Source organism: Haliotis cracherodii, unplaced genomic scaffold, assembly GCF_022045235.1.
Source record: "Haliotis cracherodii isolate W230 unplaced genomic scaffold, xgHalCrac1.p SCAF_11, whole genome shotgun sequence".
Taxonomy (NCBI): Eukaryota; Metazoa; Mollusca; class Gastropoda; order Lepetellida; family Haliotidae; genus Haliotis; species Haliotis cracherodii.
The window spans coordinates 34365746-34388928 of record NW_027266266.1 but is presented as its reverse complement, the minus strand read 5'-3'; the positions used below and the strand labels follow the sequence as shown (position 1 = coordinate 34388928).

At 41.3% G+C, this 23183-nt stretch overlaps 1 protein-coding gene across 1 annotated transcript in view; it reads left to right on the top strand.

Moving 5' to 3' along the window:
* The window catches only part of LOC139455034 (serine-rich adhesin for platelets-like), a 149320-nt gene that overhangs the window by 87635 nt on the left and 38502 nt on the right, over positions 1 to 23183 (top strand). The window contains exons 10-14 of the mRNA XM_071236620.1: positions 1308 to 1595; positions 4106 to 4390; positions 4802 to 5101; positions 5231 to 5518; positions 8394 to 9541. Of these exons, the coding sequence (XP_071092721.1) occupies positions 1308 to 1595; positions 4106 to 4390; positions 4802 to 5101; positions 5231 to 5518; positions 8394 to 9541 (2309 nt within the window). The remainder of the gene's footprint in view (positions 1 to 1307; positions 1596 to 4105; positions 4391 to 4801; positions 5102 to 5230; positions 5519 to 8393; positions 9542 to 23183) is intronic.

Genomic DNA, 23183 nt, shown 5'->3' with positions numbered 1-23183 from the left:
AAAGGACTTGTTTGAAACTGGGATTAAAATCCCTGCAACACAGCTGGCAAACTGAATAAATGTGGAAGGGGAATATTTTGTAAAGTCAATCATTATCATGTCTTAAGATCAAACTTTCAATGTGAGGCTCAGAACTTATCAATTAAATCTGTGCCTTCATATGTACATACACACAGGGCCAGTAGATGACAGGTGTTCCCACAGCTGTGACAAGTGTTCCCTGGGAATACAGGTACACACAGGGCCAGTAGATGACATAGGTGTTCCCGCAGCTGTGACAAGTGTTCCCTGGAAATACAGGTACACACATGGCCAGTAGGTGACATAGGTGTTCCTACAGCTGTGACAAGTGTTCCCTGGAAATACAGGTACACACAGGGCCAGTAGATGACATAGGTGTTCCTACAGCTGTGACAAGTGTTCCCTGGAAATACAGGTACACACAGGGCCAGTAGATGACATAGGTGTTCCTACAGCTGTGACAAGTGTTCCCTGGAAATACAGGTACACACAGGGCCAGTAGATGACAGGGGTGTTACTGCAGGTGTGATAAGTTTTCACAAGGGATGAATTGATGAAGTCATGTTTTAGAACTTGACAGACATCTGAGAGTATTTGTGTTTATGTAAGTGACTGTGTCATGTATTTCTGTCTGATATTAGCTATGGGTGATGGTTATTCATACAAACAAATGATACACTGAAAGTATATGTTTTCCCCAAATTATGTAGATTTGGGATTACAGACTTGCCAAATTATGAATATCATATTCAGCAAACTGGTTCAAGACTGGTTAGATGATTTCCTTTACTTTCCCAACTCTCACAAGTTATGAGTTAAATGTTTTGCAACTATAGGCATGATCAGTGAGGTGTGAAGTGGAGCAGTGTCTGGATGTACCACTGCTGCATGGACAAGGCCACAGCAGGCTGACACGGTGTTCTGTAGTAATGACTGTATTCAGTAATCGTTAATCTTTGGAGTGTTTGTTTTGAAATTAATCTTATTATTTATATTATCCATAGAATGTTCACCTTACTAACAATTCAAAGTCCCATATGGTCATTTTTTGTGGGTGTTGTGTTCTCTTATCACACGGAAAAATGGGATACACTCCTGATACGGTTTCATAAGGCCATTTCTTATGCCGCCGCCTTGATGTGGTTTGAATGTTGTTGAAAGCTGCATAAGTCCCTATCATTCTGACCAAGGATTACATTACACGCTAGCAAAACTATTTGGGAAACTATTGTGAGCTTGAGTTGTTGTACACATGAGGTAGCTAATGGAGCCTGTGTGTCCTGCAGGTTGTCCGGAGATCACCGTCCCCGTGAAGGATGTGGACGTGAGGGAGGGGGATGACGTGGTGCTGGAGTGTGCTGCCACAGCCGACCCTGCACCCTCGGTCACCTGGTATCGGGGGTATCAGCAGATAGATGCAGATGATAATCGGTATCATACACACTTTGTTGAAGCCAGTGGCAAGGCCACCCTCACCATCTGCTGTGCCGAAAACATGGACAGTGGTCAGTTTCGCTGTGTGTTCACCAATCAGTATGGAGAGGCAGAGACCAAGAACTCAGTTACAGTCAAGAGTGAGTTTGTCTTGCCAAGGACACAATAACATAATCTTAGATGTTGTTGCCTGTGTCAGTTAATGTAGATTCTACCATGACATTGATGAATGCTTGATTCTGATTGGTTAAAAAGAGGTTTCCTTTTTGCTATGGAAACACCTTTCAAATATATTAAGCCTTTTCACCAAAAATGTGTGTATGAATACATAAATAGCCTACATAGCCGAGCAATCACCCCCATATGAACTGTAAAACGTATCTATATTTCCTCTATTGCACCCTGGGTCTCTAATACCAGCCAGGTTTCTAATACACGCCGAGTCCATGACTCTCGCAAACTTAATAGACAGCGCCAAATGGAGGAAATACGGTAGTTTAATATAAGATTTTTGGGCACTGGCTAGGCCGCAACAATGACTGCTTAGATGATGACATTAACAGATTTAACGAAGGCATATCTTTTGCATACAGATGAAATGTTTATGAAACTGTTAGGGAAATCTTCTATGGTGACCAGAATCGGAACAATTTAAGCTATTTCCTCATTTGAAACAACCAACAATGAAAGCAAAAATAGAACATTATAAAAATTGTTTGAAAAAACTTTATTCATGACAACATGTTGTTTACAAACCATTTTGTGATCGATATTCGTAGCTATCTCCGTCAGCCACCATCGTAAGGATTTCGCAGAAGAGGATTTGAAAGTCCATCACTCAACTTGTCCATTCGAAAAGCCACGAAAACAATGTCCCGACATCATTGAAGTAAAACTTGATGAATTTCATTTCAGAACACGCACAATTAAGAAAATCATACACGACCCACTTTGTCTGGGCCACGAAAGTCTCATTTCATTCACACTCTGGCTTAGAATCCATGAAATCTTGAAATTGGAGGTCACACCATGCAGATACTGAGATAGGCCCAACCTGGTGTAAAAATGTCCGGCTCGTCTGCAGGCTAAAAAACAGCTGTTTAGTCATACTCAGTTCCATTGGTAATCATCAGCAGGCTTGATCATTCCCGGTAAATCTACAGGTTAATGTTGAACCACATCATAGATCGGGGTTGTCATCTTGCTTAATTTAACCAGCAATGGAGAATGTAAACACAAGATTGTCAGCCATTGACAGCTGCGAGGTGTGTGTAACCATGATGTAGGTCAAGTTCTGCCACATCCAAGTTCGGGGTGGAGAGGCATTTATTTTGATGTTATTATTGTTTACTGGGGGTAATTGCTAACTAACTAATAACACTTACACATGTTAGATGTATAATAGAATGTTAATTCAAAAATTTTGTTGTAGAAATATATTCGTCTAGCATTACAACCTGTCAACCCTACAATAGAAATGATGGCATGTTCGATTTCCAAAAAATGACCTTTCTCGCAAAATTCCAAGAATGGACAGTCAGTCCACAGTGTACAACCGTGTACATCATGTTGGTAGAAATTAAAACACCTGTCTTTGGACTAAGTTTGGAGTGTTATTTGTCAACTTCTTTTGAAAAACTATGTGTTTTGAAGACTTATTTTGAATTACTCACGACTATGGTGTTTTTAATCTTGAACCTTAGTAATAATTGTTACATATATAACTACCTGTGACCACTTTTCGGAATACTCTAAGATTGCAGACCTGTGTGCCTGTGTTGTTACGAGGTGCAAGAGAGCGCCTTTTTCAAAGCGTTGTTGCTGTCATGGTAGAATGGAGATAAACCTACTGTGTTTTGAAATTTGATGTAGTCCCACTGTAGAGCAGATACCTCTTTATTTTAATTTTGAACCAAGCGCTTTAGTAGATGGTCTTTAGATGGCGCTTTAGTAGCGCTTGGTTTAAAATTAAAATAAAGAGGTATCTACTCTACAGTGGGACTACATCAAATTTCAAAACACACTAGGTTTATCTCCTAATTGGATAAGTTAGACATATTTTTTATTGTGATAGTATTTTAGTAGTTCATTTGATAAAGTTGTGATACCCTGATACCTGTATCTGTTGCCTATGCATGAAAGCCCATGATACCATCACAAGTATATCCAAACTATATATCTTCCTGACTCTCAGTTCCATGTTTGTTTCTCAGCTGTTTTATCCAGGTCACTTCCCATCCAATGTCCATCCAAGCAATCCCACTGTATCCTTCCTATCTGCCACCTATCACCCATCTCACCAATGACATCCTCAGGGGCCCTTTACCCGCCATTTCCCATCTAACCCGATTTTCCCTTCACAGACCATCTCGCAATCCAACCTTCAATGACCATCTCACCGTCCCCTTCCCATTCAATGGCCATGTCAAAGGCCTCTGCCCTGTTCAAGAAAATCTCAACAGCCCCTTTCCCTTCAATGGCCATCTCACCAGCCCCCAGCTTTCCTTCCAGCAACCATCTTCCTGGCCCCTCAAGTGACCATCCATCAGCCCCTTCTCTTCACTTGTTATTTTATTGGTCCTTCCCCTTCCCCTTGTTCCTGTTCCCCTGTCTGTCACCTGCATGACATTTACCCTTGTGGGATTTCCAGAGAAACCTGAGAAAGTCCCAGTGATTTCAGTGGGTCTGCATGATGAGACAGTGATAGAGGGGCACTCCATCACCTTGACCTGTACAGTGGCAGATGCTGAGACCATTGGTTGGTACAAGGATGGGTTTGTCCAACGCAACTCCTCAGACTTCAAGCAGAGCTATGATGGAGATGTTGCCTGTCTCGAGATTGGAGAAGTCTTTCTGGATGATGTTGGGGAATATGCCTGTGTTGCTCGAAATGTGTTGGGGGAGGATCGCACGGCATGCCAAATAACTGTGACAGGTAGCACTCGATCAGATTCCACAGTTTCACTGACTAGTAATACAAAAATTAGAATAAGAATCATCCTTAAGTTAGAACTGGACTGTGAGTACTGTATTTCACCATGCCACTCTTTCTTGAATACTTTATATCAACATGTTTTGAAAACTCAGAATGATATATTGCATGATCCAACCACTGTCACCTGAATATTAACTTTCATCTTTATGCATGTATAATATTATATGCCCGTGCACCAGAAAACTCTTGCATGGACAGTCCTGATGCTATTTTAGGAATGTATGCATGAGTTAAAGCATCTTCTTAGAATTCACAAACTAGTGTTGTTATTTACCCTTTCCACATCAGTCTGCATGCATGTATTGACATACTATCAGCAACTAGACTCTGAGATCTGACTGCTGGTTTCAGCCTGTGACACGGAGACGTCCGTTGTGCCCATGTTCCTCACCAAGTTCACCAAGTCTGTCATCAAGGTCGGGGACAAGCTCCTCCTGGAGTGTGATGTTATTGGGTCACCAGAACCAGAGATCAACTGGACCAAAGATGGCCGTCCTCTGCGGGAGGACTGCCCATATAACGAAATGTACGACGGACGAACAGCAAAACTTGAAATAGAGGATGTCACAACCGATGATTCAGGGAAATATGAATGTATTGCTGTTAATGAAGCTGGTCGAGTGTCTCTTGATGCCAGTGTCACAGTGCAGGGTAAGATCAACCTGACTAAATACATGTAGGGATTTTGAAGCATTGAAGTTATATCCATTGTTCCAAGTTAGTCACGGTGTAGATCTTTGATCTCAGTGAGATTATGCTTGCTATCTGTTATCATTTCAGTAAAGAACAAGTCTCCATCTGTGACGGTTCCACTGTGTGATGTGGACATAAAGGCAGGTGAGAGTGCCATCTTGACTTGTCACATCTCAGGCTTTCCACAGCCCAGCGTCCTATGGAGGAAGAATGGAATGTTGATTGGTCACACCAAGGACTTTAAACAGATGTATGATGGCAGGATAGTGAAACTGGAGATCTATGGAGTGTGTCTCCAGGACAGTGGGCAGTATGAATGTGTCGCACGCAATGGACTGGGAGAGACTTCAACCACATGTCTACTCACAGTGAAAGGTTTGTGCCAGACTGTTAAATAGACACAAGCACCTGTTTAGCTATCTTGAGCTTTTTTTCGCTCAAAGTCTAAATTACAATAGGTGAACATTCACAACTCATGCTTCAAACACAGTGCGGAGGAGTTGTACAGTGGGAGATTACATGCGCTGGACTCATGCCGAATGTAGGCGGCTACAGCAAGCTGTCATTTGGTATGATGTTGGCTAAATGAGAATTACAGAAACGACAGGTGTTATTTGTTGTTTTTGGGTTCCTGTGATGGTTGAGTTGAAACTGACTGATGCCTGATACTTAGAGTAATCTCAAGTTATTCAGTTGGACATTGTTTTTATGGGTATTTGCAATTGTATGAGTCAATTGTTTAAAGGTACTTGATTCTGTGATTATTAGTTACCTGAAGAGATTTCCTGAAATATTGGGGTACGGCACAGAAACTGATTGTTGGTCAGGAATAAAAATATATACCCCCTATATGTAAGTAGAGAAAAGGAGCATCACTCTCCATGTTGCCAGTGTATTTACATTCGATATCCAGGTCGATTTCTCTTAGATACGCTTATTGACAAGCCCATTTCTAGCTGTAGATAAGTACCTCATTTCTACTCATGTACAAGTCATCTAAATTTGCTGAATGTCCCTTACTTACCAAAATATCAACAGTTTATTTCGTAACCTGGAAAAAAGTGACAAACCCTGAGCAGGAGCAGAATGGAGCGAATCACCTGATTGGTTGACCTACTTATATCATATAAATGTCAAAACAACAGCACATGTGCAACCCACATGGGTTCAAAACGATGATTTTGACTGAAGAACAAGTGTTTGCATGGAATTTGATCAAAGATTGACAAAACACACTAATCATTGGCCAGGCTGCCTCAGGAAAAACTATTCTCATCAAGGAAAGAGCGGAGAGATTAAGGAGAAATGGAAAACTGGCACTGCACTGGTATGGCTTCTAAACAGTTAAAGGGGAGAGCGTCTTCATGATTGGGCGGGGCTAAGTGATGGAAGACACAGAAATCCTGATGAAAGGAGGATGTCTACAGGAGAATTAAGGAGACTGATGTGGTGAGATAAGCATGATCAGTAGAAAAAATATTTGAAGGGGTAAATATAACGTGTATTATATATAATCCAAGCTAAATCATCTCCACAGTTCCATCACAAATCACAGTAATAATACAGTTTAAACAGTGTAAACCTTGACATGTAATCATCAACATACCACAACAAAGGTTATCGTACATGTTAATATGTAGGAATTGTTCTCATGAATATGACAAGTCACAAGATTAATATATTTCTTATAGTTACTATCTCTGAGACAATGTTTTTTCAAGTGTGACGTTGCACTTTAAATACTGTAACTTATTTTTACTAATCCCCTCACGACCTCCCTCAATATGCCCAAAGATGAATTCATAAATAGGAGTTTTAGAGACCCAAGTCTGAATTTTGGAGGATTGCATGCAGGTGGTGTGTGTTGGGGATTTATTTCAGAGTGTTTCAAGAATTTAACATGATTAAATAATGAATTATTGTAAAACCACAATAGCTGCCATTGGTAAAAAATGAGATTTCATACTGTTATTATTATAGTGGCGGATCATGAGATTGGGATGGGTTTGGGAAGTGCACATGATCATGTACTGTTGTAATTTACTTCTCAAATACATTCATTACTTTTGCATTAATGATAAATATTAACTTGAAATGTTCACTTTTTTCATTTTCAATCAGAATTCATAATGTGATCAAGCACAGGCAATATACATGAAAATGTGCCTATTATATTAATATAGTAATGTATTGTTTACCTTTCACCAGCTAATAATAGCTTAGCTTTAGATTACAAGTATGTTATAAAATGAAAAATATGTTTATATTAAATATTTGCCATTTGAAGAAATTATCTGAGGTCATTTTTTAGATGAGGCTGTCAAAATGTCTTCAAATTTCATGCTAATTGTTTTAATTAGAGCACTGCATATATTTAGCCAATCAGGATTTAGCTTCATTCAGCCCGTGGCTGAAATCTACTTCTACTCAGGGTTCGTAACCTTTTTCCAGTTTACGAAATAAACTGCTGATATTTCGGTAAGTAAGGGACATTCAGCAAAGTTAGACTTGTATATGAGTAGAAATGTGGTATTTATCAATCTACGGCCAGAAATGGGCTTGTCAATAAGCGGATCTTAAAGAAATAGACCTGGATATCGAATGTAAACACACCGGCAAGATGGCAATGCATTGTGTTCATGGCTCAAGTGAGGCACAGAGATGTGATTCTGTGATGTACTCACTGACAAAAGAAATGCAATTACCATGCGTTTTGGTTAATATATGAAGAATTACTCATATTCAAGAGATATTAGATTGGTTCGATGCACAAACAAACAAACTGTCAGGTTGCGTGAAACGTTGCTCATGAGCGCATCACATGTAACGTCATAGATCCATGACTCGTGATACACTATTTGTCTCATGCAGCATAAGATTGTAAAGTTTGGAAATCATGTGCAGCATATCGTGATAAGAATAAAGACACTCTGTGGTAACACTTGATTCATTGTTAGTTTTCTCATTAAGTGGAAACGTACATATTTCTCTATATGTTTCTATCGTTTGCATTTCTTTTGGCAGTGAGTATACATTGTGTTCATGGCCCAAGTGAGGTTCAGAGATATGAGTCTACAATGCTCTGAGTGCATGGCCCAAGTGAGATAGATATGACTCTATGATGCACTGAGTGCATGGCACAAGTGAGGTACAGAGATATAACTCTATAATGCACTGGGAGTATGGCCCAACCAGCTACCTAGATATCAATTTTTCTTTTTGTAGTGACAATGAATTTGTTTTCCTGCAGATACATCAGCCCCACAAGAATCAATGTTGCCACCATCCTCCAACATGACCAGTTCACCTATCACAAGATCTACAACGCCACCACAAACCATCATTGGTCTAGCCGAGTCTTGTCCTGCCTCACAGCGGAGTAGTCATGGACCTCTACACCTGTCTTCTCCCACCAGCCCTACAGCTTCACAAAACATCAACAGCAGTTCTGTGGGGCAGACAACTTCCAATACATCTACCAAGGTAGTGTCACCCTTGGTCTCTCCATCTACTGCATTGCCCACCCACATTATCGGGAAGGCTCTGACAAGGTCGGCTTCCATGACCATCACTACTGTAGCCTCTTCTGCAACCTCTGGCATGGCTTCTCCATCAGCTCCATTACCAGCAGATGTTATTGGGAGTGCTGAAACGTTGTCATCTTCCAAGATGTCTACAAGTTTAGTCACTTCTCAAGAATGCAAGGCTTCTGCTTCTCTCACAAGATCAGCCTCCCAGAGATCTATCACGGTAATCTCTTCTCCAGAATCTTCTCCCACCACTCAATTGTCATCTCATGTCCTTGGTAAAGCCATTACAAGGTCAGCCTCGCAGAGAGTCACATCATCCTCTCAGAGCAGCGCATCACCACCACAGAGCATTATTGGAAAAGCACTAGAAACTTTAGCTGCCAAGTCACCTTCATCACATCAGAATGTTAGCAGATCATTGTCCTCGCCAACCAATACTCAAATAGAAACATCAACAAAGCCACCAACTGGCACTGTTGGTGATCCTCCATGGATAATAAGAAACATTCCAAGTACTGAATCCATCTCTGTTCCTGCAAGGTCCAAGCCTCTCAATACCATTGGTAAATTCCTTGCACTGTCCGCAGCTAAGGACTTAGGTCCATCATTCCCCATCAGGACTACACTAGATAGTCCCACAGAAAGAAGCCCCAGCCCAGTCACACCAACACAGCACCAGGAGAGCAGTAACCTCAAGAAAGCTCAGACACAGACACAGACACAGACACAACAACTGTCCAAAGTGCAGCAACTACGTTTGCAGTTCTTAGGCGAGGCCAACCAAACCCAACAGAATAAAGTCAGTAGTGCACCAATCAGAAGATGGCATTCTCTTCCTCCACAAGACCTCAAGCCAATCATTTTCAAGGTCAGTCTGTTTTCGTCTCAGTCTTAAGTATAAGCAACAAATGAAGCTATCTATATGGTTGTTAATAGATTTGAGATTGATTCTTAGAACATAGCTTTTTGAGACATGAGGTAATAAAACAATATTGATGTTTCTTGAATACCAGCTCCATATTTTACTCATAGCTCAAACATACCACTCGAGGCTGCTGTGGAAATGCTCCAGTCACTTGATATAGAACAATGTTTGTTCATAGTGCCTCAAGCATATGAGTGAAAGTTGAAATATGTCATGTATGGCAATGTTGCTTGTTCAACAATTAAAACAACAAATGCTCATTTTTGTGTTTTGACATGAATTGGGGAGGGTCAGACATACATGTTTAGAGCATGTGAAGTTGGAAGGGTCCGACATACATGTAGTGTGGAGGATGTGAAGTTGGAAGGGTCCGACATACATGTAGTTTGGAGGATGTGAAGTTGGAAGGGTCCGACATACATGTAGTTTGGAGGATGTGAAGTTGGAAGGGTCCGACATACATGTAGTTTGGAGGATGTGAAGTTGGAAGGGTCCGACATACATGTAGTTTGGAGGATGTGAAGTTGGAAGGGTCCGACATACATGTAGTTTGGAGGATGTGAAGTTGGAAGGGTCAGACATACATGTAGTTTGGAGGATGTGAAGTTGGAAGGGTCAGACATACATGTAGTTTGGAGGATGTGAAGTTGGAAGGGTCAGACATACATGTAGTTTGGAGGATGTGACGTTGGAAGGGTCCGACATACATGTAGTTTGGAGGATATGAAGTTGGAAGGGTCCGACATACATGTAGTTTGGAGGATGTGAAGTTGGAAGGGTCCGACATACATGTAGTTTGGAGGATGTGACGTTGGAAGGGTCCGACATACATGTAGTTTGGAGGATGTGAAGTTGGAAGGGTCCGACATACATGTAGTTTGGAGGATGTGAAGTTTGAAGGGTCCGACATACATGTAGTTTGGAGGATGTGAAGTTGGAAGGGTCCGACATACATGTAGTTTGGAGGATGTGACGTTGGAAGGGTCCGACATACATGTAGTTTGGAGGATATGAAGTTGGAAGGGTCCGACATACATGTAGTTTGGAGGATGTGAAGTTGGAAGGGTCCGACATACATGTAGTTTGGAGGATGTGACGTTGGAAGGGTCCGACATACATGTAGTTTGGAGGATGTGAAGTTGGAAGGGTCCGACATAGATGTAGTTTGGAGGATGTGAAGTTTGAAGGGTCCGACATACATGTAGTTTGGAGGATGTGAAGTTTGAAGGGTCAGACATACATGTAGTTTGGAGGATGTGAAGTTTGAAGGGTCCGACATACATGTAGTTTGGAGGATGTGAAGTTGGAAGGGTCAGACATACATGTAGTTTGGAGGATGTGAAGTTGGAAGGGTCCGACATACATGTAGTTTGGAGGATGTGAAGTTGGAAGGGTCCGACATACATGTAGTTTGGAGGATGTGAAGTTTGAAGGGTCCGACATACATGTAGTTTGGAGGATGTGAAGTTGGAAGGGTCCGACATACATGTAGTTTGGAGGATGTGAAGTTGGAAGGGTCCGACATACATGTAGTTTGGAGGATGTGAAGTTGGAAGGGTCAGACATACATGTAGTTTGGAGGATGTAAGTTGGAAGGGTCCGACATACATGTAGTTTGGAGGATGTGAAGTTTGAAGGGTCCGACATACATGTAGTTTGGAGGATGTGAAGTTTGAAGGGTCAGACATACATGTAGTTTGGAGGATGTGAAGTTGGAAGGGTCCGACATACATGTAGTTTGGAGGATGTGAAGTTGGAAGGGTCAGACATACATGTAGTTTGGAGGATGTAAGTTGGAAGGGTCCGACATACATGTAGTTTGGAGGATGTGAAGTTGGAAGGGTCCCACATACATGTAGTTTGGAGGATGTGAAGTTTGAAGGGTCAGACATACATGTAGTTTGGAGGACATGAAGCGGGAAAATCATGATGATTTTAAATCTCATAACACCAAAAGGGGAAGAGTTTGATCTCACTTATGAACCGAATAAAAAACCTGAAAGAATATTTATCAACAATTTTATGTTTTAAACATATCTTTCATGAACCTCAGGGCACAGATATACAATATATGTACTGTTGTAGATATACTTGAGAAAGAGATTCTTCAAAGCATTGTGATCTATCGTCGCCTGTGTTGCCTGGTGCTTGACTCACTGGGCTACAGATAAGAAGATGCAGATTAAGATAACTGAAGCATGAAGAAGACATTAGTCATTTGATTTTACATCATACCACATATTTCCTCATATAGATTGTGATGAAATGCAAAGAAGTCTCTAGTGATGGACATTCTATAGAATATCCCTTAGACATCATGACTTTCTATAGAATATCCCTTGGACACAATGACTTTCTACAGAATATCCCTTTGACATCATGAATTTCTATTGAATATTCCTCAGACATTATGACTTTCTATTGAATATCCCTCGGACGTCATGACTTTCTATAGAATATCCCTTGGACAACATGACTTTCTATAGAATATCCATCGGACAACATGACTTTCTATTGAATATCCCTTGGACATCATGACTTTCTATAGAATATCCCTTGGACATCATGACATTCTATAGAATATCCATCGGACATCATGACATTCTATAGAATATCCCTTGGACATCATGACATTCTATAGAATATCCCTTGGACATCGTGACTTTCTATAGAATATCCCTTGGACATCATGACTTTATATAGAATATCCATCGGACAACATGACATTCTATAGAATATCCCTTGGACATCATGACTTTCTATAGAATATCCCTTGGACATCATGACTTTATATAGAATATCCCTAGGACATCATGACTTTCTATAGAATATCCCCAGGACAGGGGGATAGTCTGGTTCTACAAAATGACGGCTCAGTAAAAACAATAGGTTTATGCCGTTAGAGGTTTATAAAGAAGGACATTGATTCAGCCACAGCTTGTCAACTTCTATAATAGTGATCTTCTGTTGTAATCACACTAATGAGAAGGCAGCCCTGTTTGGATCAAAGGATTCAAACCATTGTTGTAGGTGCATAGTTAGCAGTATGCATGACACATGGCTATCATTGTCCCCCGCCGCGCGAAAGCGCGGAGCGGGGGATATAGTATTCACGACCGTCCGTACGTACGTCCGTACGGGCCGTCCGTATGTCCCACCTGTTTGTTGCCGCGATATCTCAAGAACTAAACAATGGAATGTCTTCATATTTGGAACTATGGTGTATATACAGACTCCACAGACACCAGTCGGATTTGGTAACCTTGACCCCATTTTCAAGGTCACAGCAGGCAAATCTGCTTTTGGAGTTGAAAAACGGTGTTGCCGCGATATCTCAAGAACTTAACACTGGATTGTCTTCATATTTGGTACTATGGTGTATATAGGACAGGGGACATTTCGTCACTTTGTGACAAATACTTGTTGATATCTGATGTTTGCAGCAGGCCCTTCTTCAGACAGGACTATTTGGTTATTTGTTGATATAAATGATTTTTTCTGGTGAGGTTTGTACTTTGTCACAAGAAAACTTTATGGATAGCATTTCCTGATGTTTTGATGTAGATTCATACACCATTATCATGCTGGAATGTAGTGTAAGAATCTACATTGAAACGTCGCTGTATGCAGTAAACCAGAAGTTATCAATAAAGTTTTATGTTTTCTTTATTTTCTCAGTAACTTCTACAATGCCAATCAAACAGTTAATCTGTCATGATGCGTGGCGAGCCTGAACAGTGTAGGACAGAGCAATTATAGATGTACTTATCCAGCACCCCTTGCCAAGGGAGATAACCCAGGACTAGCTGTTTATTAATGAGAGAGAAGGCAGGGTGTTGCCAACTCTCCCCATCCTCTGCCATCAGAAAACAATTCGGGAGAAGTGAACAAATACCGAGTTCCTGGTTATATTTTTGTATAGTGACAACAATCCATTTTATGAAAAAGAGACACAATTAAAATTTCCAAATGCCATGCTAACATGCCATATATATGCTATATATATGGATGCACTTACAGTCCCCTTGCATAGGTTTGTATGGCAGGAATGCATGCTGGCTGTAGAGGGGTGATTAATTATCGCTCTTTGATTGTGTGCTGTTACGTCTACACCAGAAAGAATGGGTTTGTAAGATAACATGTTGTTTGTAGTTGGACATCTATCCGCAAAGCTGATGCAGGTATAAGTTTTGCATGGATCAGCCAAGCAATTCTTTTCAAATGAAATCCTCACGTAAAAACTAATTTTTCATTTGTGAGTGAAAGAGTGGTTGGGATGGTAGGGATAGTTGGTGAGATTGGAACATTAGGCAGAATGAAGTGCAAAGTGCTATGGAAATAGGTCAGTCTGCAAGAAAAGTGGGTGAGATGGTTAAATTGGTGAGATGGTAGGAGAAGTGAGTAAAATTGTCAAAGAAGTGGGTAAGAGAAATGGAAAGGAGAAGTGGGTGAGAAGGAAGGAGAAGTGGGTGAGATGGTAGAGGAAATGGGTGAGTTGGTAGAAGCAGTGAGATGGCAGAAGCAGTGAGATGGTAGAAGCAGTGAGATGGTAGAAGAAACGGATGAGATGGTAGAAGTGGTGAGATGGAAGTAGAGGTGATGAGATAGTAGAAGTGGTGAGGTGGTAGAGGAAATGGGTGAGATGGTAGAAATGGTGAGATTTAAGAATTGGTGAGATAGTAGAAGTGATGAGATGGAAAAAGTGGTGATGTGGTAGAAGTGGTGAGATGGAAGAAGAGGTGAGGTGGTAGAGGAAATAGGTGAGATGGTAGAAGTGGTAAGGTAGAAGAAGAGGTGATGAGATAGTAGAAGTGGTGAGATGGTAGAAGTGGTGAAGTTGTAGAAGTGGTGAAATAGTAGAAGTGGTGAGATGGTAGAAGTGGTGAGACAGTTTAAGTGATGAGATGGAAAAAGTGGTGAGGTGTTAGAAGTGGTGAGGTGGTAGAAGTGGTGAGGTGTTAGAAGTGGTGAGGTGGTAGAAGTGGTGAGGTGTTAGAAGTGGTGAGGTGTTAGAAGTGGTGAGGTGTTAGAAGTGGTGAGATCGAAGAAGTGGTGAGGTGGTAGAAGTGGTGAGGTGGTAGAAGTGGTGAGATGGGAGAAGTGGTGAGGTGGTAGAAGTGGTGAGGTGTTAGAAGTGGTGAGATGGGAGAAGTGGTGAGGTGGTAGAAGTGGTGAGGTGTTAGAAGTGGTGAGATCGAAGAAGTGGTGAGATGGTAGAAGTGGTGAGGTGGTAGAAGTGGTGAGATGGGAGAAGTGGTGAGGTGGTAGAAGTGGTGAGGTGTTAGAAGTGGTGAGATCGAAGAAGTGGTGAGATGGTAGAAGTGGTGAGGTGGTAGAAGTGGTGAGGTGGTAGAAGTGGTGAGGTGTTAGAAGTGGTGAGGTGTTAGAAGTGGTGAGGTGTTAGAAGTGGTGAGGTGTTAGAAGTGGTGAGGTGTTAGAAGTGGTGAGATCGAAGAAGTGGTGAGATGGGAGAAGTGGTGAGGTGGTAGAAGTGGTGAGGTGTTAGAAGTGGTGAGATCGAAGAAGTGGTGAGATGGTAGAAGTGGTGAGGTGGTAGAAGTGGTGAGGTGGTAGAAGTGGTGAGGTGTTAGAAGTGGTGAGGTGTTAGAAGTGGTGAGGTGTTAGAAGTGGTGAGGTGTTAGAAGTGGTGAGGTGTTAGAAGTGGTGAGATCGAAGAAGTGGTGAGATGGGAGAAGTGGTGAGGTGGTAGAAGTGGTGAGGTGTTAGAAGTGGTGAGATCGAAGAAGTGGTGAGATGGTAGAAGTGGTGAGGTGGTAGAAGTGGTGAGGTGGTAGAAGTGGTGAGATGGTAGAAGTGGTGAGATGGTAGAAGTGGTGAGGTGGTAGAAGTGGTGAGGTGGTAGAAGTGGTGAGGTGGTAGAAGTGGTGAGGTGGTAGAAGTGGTGAGGTGGTAGAAGTGGTGAGGTGGTAGAAGTGGTGAGATCGAAGAAGTGGTGAGATGGTAGAAGTGGTGAGGTGGTAGAAGTGGTGAGGTGGTAGAAGTGGTTAGAGGGTAGAAGTGTTGAGATGGTTGAAGTAGTCATGTAGTGAAAGAAGCTGTTAGATGGTAGAAGTGGTCACAGACCATGCCTTGCACATGCTACGTCCACTGGTCAGCTGCTAGCAGGTTCCACACCTCAGAGTTCAGTATTTCATGAAACCAGGTGATGTCCATATAAGGTTAGTGGAGAGTTCATATTAGGATGTTTAAAGACTGGATATGTTGCATGCAGGGTTATACTAATGTGACTTGTGGTATTTTGAAGACACACATCTATGCTTGTTGTGGCTCCTCCATGTCCTTTATTGAAGTATGATGTAGTGTGGTGAAGATAGGGTGTGGAACATGCAAACATTCTAAATGGTCATTGATATTTCATATTTTCACAGAGGATCTGTGAAGATTTCATCCTTGAGTTGTTGTTTTGTTGAGTTATCCAGTAGAGTGGTGTGGTCCCAAGTTGCTGCAAGTTGTCATGGCTCAGCAGCCTGGCAAAAATGATAAAGGGTTAAAGTATCTATAGCATGTGATCAGCTTGAGATTGTCTACACTCTCTGTTTGATGGTGGTACAGGTGGGGGGTTAATTCTTCCTCTATATTGTGTGCCCCTGGTTGCTGGTGTGATGAAATCTGCTTATGTAGGGTACTGACAGCAGCACATGCCTTGCCCACATCATTACACCCAGAAATCTCCCTACCTGCCCAGCACCATCTCCCTATGGTGAGGGAGGGAGGGACTGGGAAGGAGTGGGGGGCTGAGGTATGCTGCCTCCTACTGGCAGAGAGAGGGCTCTAGTTACGAGATGAGCTATATTTACATCTTGGCAGTTCCAGCTGCATGTACCTCTGGTGGAAGGCATTCCCATACACAGAGCACATTATCATAATACAGTCTCACTGCTCTCTCCCCCATCCCTACACTCCCTCACTCACCTCACTGTCTGTCTGTGTGTGTGTGTGTGTGTGTATTTGGCTGCAGATTGGCCCAGCCTCACTTTACCACAGCTGCCCTCCCCTACTGGAACTAATTTCCACAACCAGCTAGAAGTTTTCCAGGTGAGTGATGCTTCCATTAAGGGGTGGAGATGGTTAACTAGGCTTTCTGGGTGTATCCTGGGTATGGACGGTGGTCAGACTTAAATATTGTGCTGATCACACTTAAATATTACCTTTCAACTCTCTTACAAGGTCACCTGACCTTTCAACAACCAGGAAGTGACAGTAGCAGCAGCATCTCTCCTAGCTAAGGTCCCTGCCCAGGTCCTGGTGCAGCTTCATCACAACATTCCAGCTGATTCCATCAATGTTACAGATACATCGCTGAAATAATGGGGATGTATGTGTATATATAGCTTGGACTGGCCACTGTCTGTCTGGTTTGCAAGTGTGGCTGCTGGAGATTGTCAGAGTGTAAACAATGTTGCTCCATGCGAGTATGTGCAGCTGTGTGTAAAAGGTCTATGGTGATACTGAAGTGTCCTTTGATTAGAAAGGGTTCCCTGTTCTTTTTGTGAGTAATGTAGAGTGTACTGTGAGAGGTGACCATCATGGAAGCCCACTGTCTATTTGTGTGGTCAGCCACTTGTGTATATAAATGAAGTATTACTTATGACTGTTTGACAAAGAAAAGTCCATTTACTTACTCCATGAACAAATATCTTTAAGCTTTTCATTGAATTATTATGGTGGGTAACATGTCTTATTGAGCATTAAGTGATTTACAAATGTTTTCTGTTTTTTCTCATTGGACCACGAATAGATGCATCTATCTCAAGTAGATCTCATACACAAGACATCTAAGTAATAACATTATCATGTTTGATACTTCTTATTAAGAATTGTTGATTTTGTCACTGACAGTCTTTCTCTGAGGTACTAATTAAATGCCTTAATGATCAGACAGCCCTCTGCTTTTACAATGTGTATAATGAGCGTCATATTATACCCTCTATATATGATAAGGGTCATGTTATACCCCCTATGTATGGCCAGGGTCATGTTATACCCTCTATGTATGATAAGGGTCATGTTATACCCCCTATGTATGTCAAGGGTCATGTTATACACTCTACGTATGTTGAAGGTCATGTTATACCCTCTATGTATGGCCAGGGTCATGTTATACACCCTATGTATGGCGAGGGTCATGTTATACACCCTATGTATGGCGAGGGTCATGTTATACCCCCTATGTATGGCCAGGGTCAGGTTATACCCTACCCTCTATAAGATAAGGGTCAATTTATACCCTTTCTGTATGGCAAGGGTCATGTTATACACCCTATGTATGGCGAGGGTCATGTTATACCCCCTTTGTATGGCCAGGGTCATGTTATACCCTACCCTCAATAAGATAAGGGTCAAGTTATACCCTTTCTGTATGGCAAGGGTCATGTTATACGCCGTATGTATGGCGAGGGTCATGTTAAACCTTCTATGTATGTTAAGGGTCATGTTATACACTCTATGTATGGCAAGGGTCATGTTATACCCCCTATGTATGTTGAGGGTCATGTTATACCCTTTCTGTATGGCAAGGGTCATATCATACACTCTATGTATAGCAAGGGTCATGTTATACGCCCTATGTATGTTGAGGGTCATGTTATACCATACCCTCTGTAAGATAAGTGTCATGTTATACACTCTATATATGGCCAGGGTCATGTTATACCCTCTATGTATGTTGAGGGTCATGTTATACCCTACCCTCTGTAAGATAAAGGTCATGTTGTACACTCTATGTATAGCAAGGGTCATGTTAAACCCTCTGTGTATACCCTCTATGTATGGCAAGGGTCATGTTATACCTCATGTTATAATCTCTATGTATGATAAGGGTCATGTTATACCCTCTATGTATAGCAAGGGTCATGTTATACCCTCTGTATGTATGAAATAGGTCATGTTATAACCTCTATGCATGGTGAGGGTCATGTTATACCCTCTGTATGCATGATAAGGGTCATGTTATACCCTCTATGTTTAAGGGTCATGTTATACCCTCCATGTATGATAAAGATAATGTTATACCCTCTATGTATAAGGATCATGTTATACTCTCTATGTATGATAAGGGTCATGTTATACCTTCTGTATGATAAGGGTCATGTTAGACTGTATGTATGCGGGGGGGTCATGTTACTACCACTGTGTGTATGATAAGAATAATGTTATACCCTCTATGTATGATAAGAGTCTTGTTAGATTGTCTATGTATATGGAGGGTCATGTTATTCCCTCTGTATGTATGATAAGGATAATGTTATACCCACTAGCTATGATAAGGGTCATGTTATACCCACTATATATGATAAGGGTCATGTTATACCCTCTATGTATGATAAGGATAATGTTATTCCCTCTATGTATAAGGATCATGTTAGACCCTCTATCTATGATAAGGATCATGTTATACCAACTATGCATGGTGAGGGTTATATTATACCCCCTATCTATGGGGAGGGTCATGTTATACCATCTATATATGATAACAGTCATGTTAAATCCTCTATGTATGCGGAGGGTCATGTTATTCCCTCTGTATGTATGATAAAGGTCATGTTATACCCATTCTGTATGATAAGGGTCATGTTATACCCTCTATGTATGATGAGGGTTATGTTATACCCATTATCTATGATAAGGGTCATGTTATACCCTCTATGTATGATAAGGATAATGTTATACCCTCTATGTATGATAAGGATAATGTTATACCCTCATATTATACCCTGTATGTCGTGAGGAACAATTTTATACCCTGTATGTATGGTAAGGATGATGTTATACCCTGTATTTATGGTAAGGATCATGTTATACCCTGTATGTATGGTGAGGATCATTTTATACCTTGTATGTATGGTGAGGATCATGTTATACCCTGTATGTATGGCGAGCATCATGTTATACACTGTATGAGTGGTGAGGATCATGTTATACCCTGTATGTATGGTAAGGATCATGTTATACCCTGTATGTGTGGTGAGGATCATGTTATACACTGTATGTGTGGTGCGGATCATGTTATACCCTCCATGTATGGTTATTATTCATGTTATACCCTGTATGTGTGGTGAGGATCATGTTATACCCTGTATGTATGGTAAGGATCATGTTATACCCTGTATGTGTGGTGAGGATCATGTTATACACTGTATGTGTGGTGCGGATCATGTTATACCCTCCATGTATGGTTATTATTCATGTTATACCCTGTATGTATGGTGAGGATCATGTTACACCCTACCCTGTATGTAAGATGGCTTAATGTATTGAACACACACACACACTGCAACAGTTGCAGTGTGCTGTTTGGGTTACACACAGTTTGGGGTAGGGGTATGTTACTTGTGACCAGGCATCTGCCAATTGCTTCATTACATGATTTTGTTAGGAGGAAGATCCATTATCTGTATGTTTGGTGTAGAGTTACTCTCCTGTTGGTGAAGCAGGCCAAGTGCTGTTGCTGTTGCTGCTGCACATGTACACTTTGGTTTGGTGGACTCTCTTAGCATGATGGAGAAATGAATGTTGTCCTTGAAGAATGAACTATGCTCTTGAAGGTCCTTGAGAAATTATTGTTATCCATGTCAAGAGAAAATTACATTTAGACATCAATTCTGAAGAAAAATGATGGATTTGTAAATATTAGTTTTATTTATGACATGTGTCACTCCATGTAAGTGAACCACAGCAGGGATGATTGAGAACCAGTTTTCTCCTGAAAAGGTTAACTTACAAATACCCATCACAAGTGGAGCAATTTAATTTGTGGAATGGCAAATGAATACTACACTGGGAGTTCTGGGACTCATTCAACAAAATTACCTTAGCACACTGACATGATTTATTCCTACTTTTAATGTATAGACTCAGGTGCTGCTTTATGGGACAAGGTCCCAATCAGAGAATAGTACAATGTAAGTTATGGAGAGAGAGAGTAAATATTGCATTGGCAGCTTTCACTCACACCTACAGATGATGTGTTTAGTATCATAACATCCTTATGAACCCTTATGAACCTATTTCCTAATTTGAAGTCATGTTGTGAGTGCATGGGTATATTGCCTTTGAACTTGGACTGAAGGTCATCCGTTACTTCTGTAGTCCCTGAACAACATCAGTAATGGCTACACCATGTGTGCAGTCAGCTTGGCAGACACAAGTGTGTCAGATTTGTGCCGCACTTTCTGTGGCTAGATAGCAAGGATACAACAGGGTTAATGAGACATGGCAAGTACAAAGTATTGTCAAAGTCATCTGAATGACACTACAACTAGCCCTGCAGCCCTCCCTTAGAGTGACAGTTAGTGAGCAAGCGACTTCAGACACTAGTGTACCACAGTATAACACATGGATCTGATGTGTAGACATGTGCAACTATAGATAGGATTCTTTGTTTTTTCGTTACTGCTTCAAACCATCCACATGATCTACCAGAACAAAGTGTCTTTTGGAGCATTTTCAGAAATGGTTGATTTTATACAAAACATTCCGAGACACTACCCCCACAACCCAGACAACCCCAACCCTGCCCTCCCCAGCCCAGCTCCACCCCTACCACTTACACACTGTCTAGCTGTTCTGTACATAACCACACCAGTGCTTTGTCACGGCTCACCTGACCCTGTTCACGCTTTGTGACACATTACAGACAATCTGCTTAGTATTTTTTCACAAGATACATTGTCACACAATGATTATGTCGGCAAAAAGATTGTGAATAATTATGAACTTTATGTGTCAAGAGCAGTGTGTTGGGGAGATTATGAATATTCATGTGCACCCAGATACCTTTAGGTTAATTTACACATGTATCTTGATATCCAGTATGTTGAAGAAGCTCTTAGATTTCTGCTTCTGAAATATGTAGCTTTTATTCTTCTTGATGATGAAATGTTGACACATGTTGTATAATCTCCACAGTGGTCTGTGCATTCTCAACAGACTGCAGGGAGTTCATGTTAATGTGGTAATGAGTACAACATGTAGACTGGCTGAACTTCATATTTCACCTTGTTGTCAGTGTGGTGGATTGGGGCAGGATATCTGTGGGAATTGCTGCTTTTCAGACTGCTACCCCAGCAGCAGTAGCAGCTTACAAAGTAGCAATAGTAACAGTAACAGCAATCATAGCAGCAGCAGATTCAATCATCCAGGAATGTGCATACTTGGAATTTGTCTGCCTACACCCATGCAAAACATTAGCTCCTGCAAGAAATCATTACAACGAACCATCACTGAACATGAAACATTTGTTTCATCACCTGTAAGATTGTCCATCCATTCCAGATACCACCTGTTTTCTGAATGTTTTCACCATCAAATTGAACAAGAATGTATTTACTGGGCTCTGTGTCTCTATCTCTGTGCTGGCCCACCGTCTCATGTGTCATAACTCACGAGTACCAACATGTGCCCTTGTACTTTCAGAGACATATGACATTGTAAAAACTTGAAAATTCATCTACCATATTGTTATGTATCAGAAAATGAGGTATTGTGTGATGTCCCAGAGCTCTGTAGTTACCAATGTCGAATGTAGGAATCCAATGTCTGCCTCAGCCAGGGAAGGTTTATGTGAGCATACCTCCTGCAGAGGGTGAAACACTCCAGCTCTGTTATGTCATGGCTGGTGTTTATGGTGAGTTGTCATAGTAACGAGGAGAGTTAACCAAGTGGGCCAGGCCAGATGCAGCAGCAATTATGCCAATAACCTTTAACCTGAGTCAGCTGACAGCTGTTGAGAAGCTGTGATCAGTTGCTCATGGCTGTAGGAAACCAGGGCAACTTGACTGCCAAATTTGACTCATGTATTTATTCTACAGATATCAGTGTCTCAAAATGTAAACAGGGATATTGTGGAACTTGCGAATATATAGTTGAAAATTCATGTGTAAAGTTCAAAAGTAGGAAACAACCATTTCATGTACACTCTAACCTTGACTGCTCTGCAAAACATATTAATTATGTTATTATATGCCAAGGGTGTCATGAGGAATACATTGGACAAAGGGGGTGCTTTAGGGACGGATGCAGGACCGCAAAACAAGGGGCATCCCGTTAAGCTCTCACATCGACAAATGTGCAGCAGGAAAGGATATCAAATTTAACATATTCCCTTTCTTTAAAATGAATACTGCTGATGCCATGCAATGCAACATAAAGCTTAAGAAAACTTTTCTATTAAAGGGTTGTATCAATCGTTTAGTAGGTAACGCAATGTATATGAATTATATGTGTTTGTATTGTGAATGTTACCACTGTCAATTTAAAGGGGCACTGATCTAACGCAATTCCCCGGGACTGGTTGTTGCCTTTCTTATTGTTTTTTCCCAGTGAGTACCCGGATGTATAACAGAAATCTAGACTAGTTCACGACCTCTGCTGGCCATTCGTAAGCGCATTAGTCACTTTTATGGGTAGTAATAAGGGCGTATGGTCACATTGATCAACAAAATGAACTACATAGATATGGAACAGTAAACCCATCTTGATGAAGCTTGGTCAAACTGACCAGTGACTACACTGCTTGCAGCTCAACCAAACCATCAGCAGTGTTTCTGGGATAAAACCGCATCGG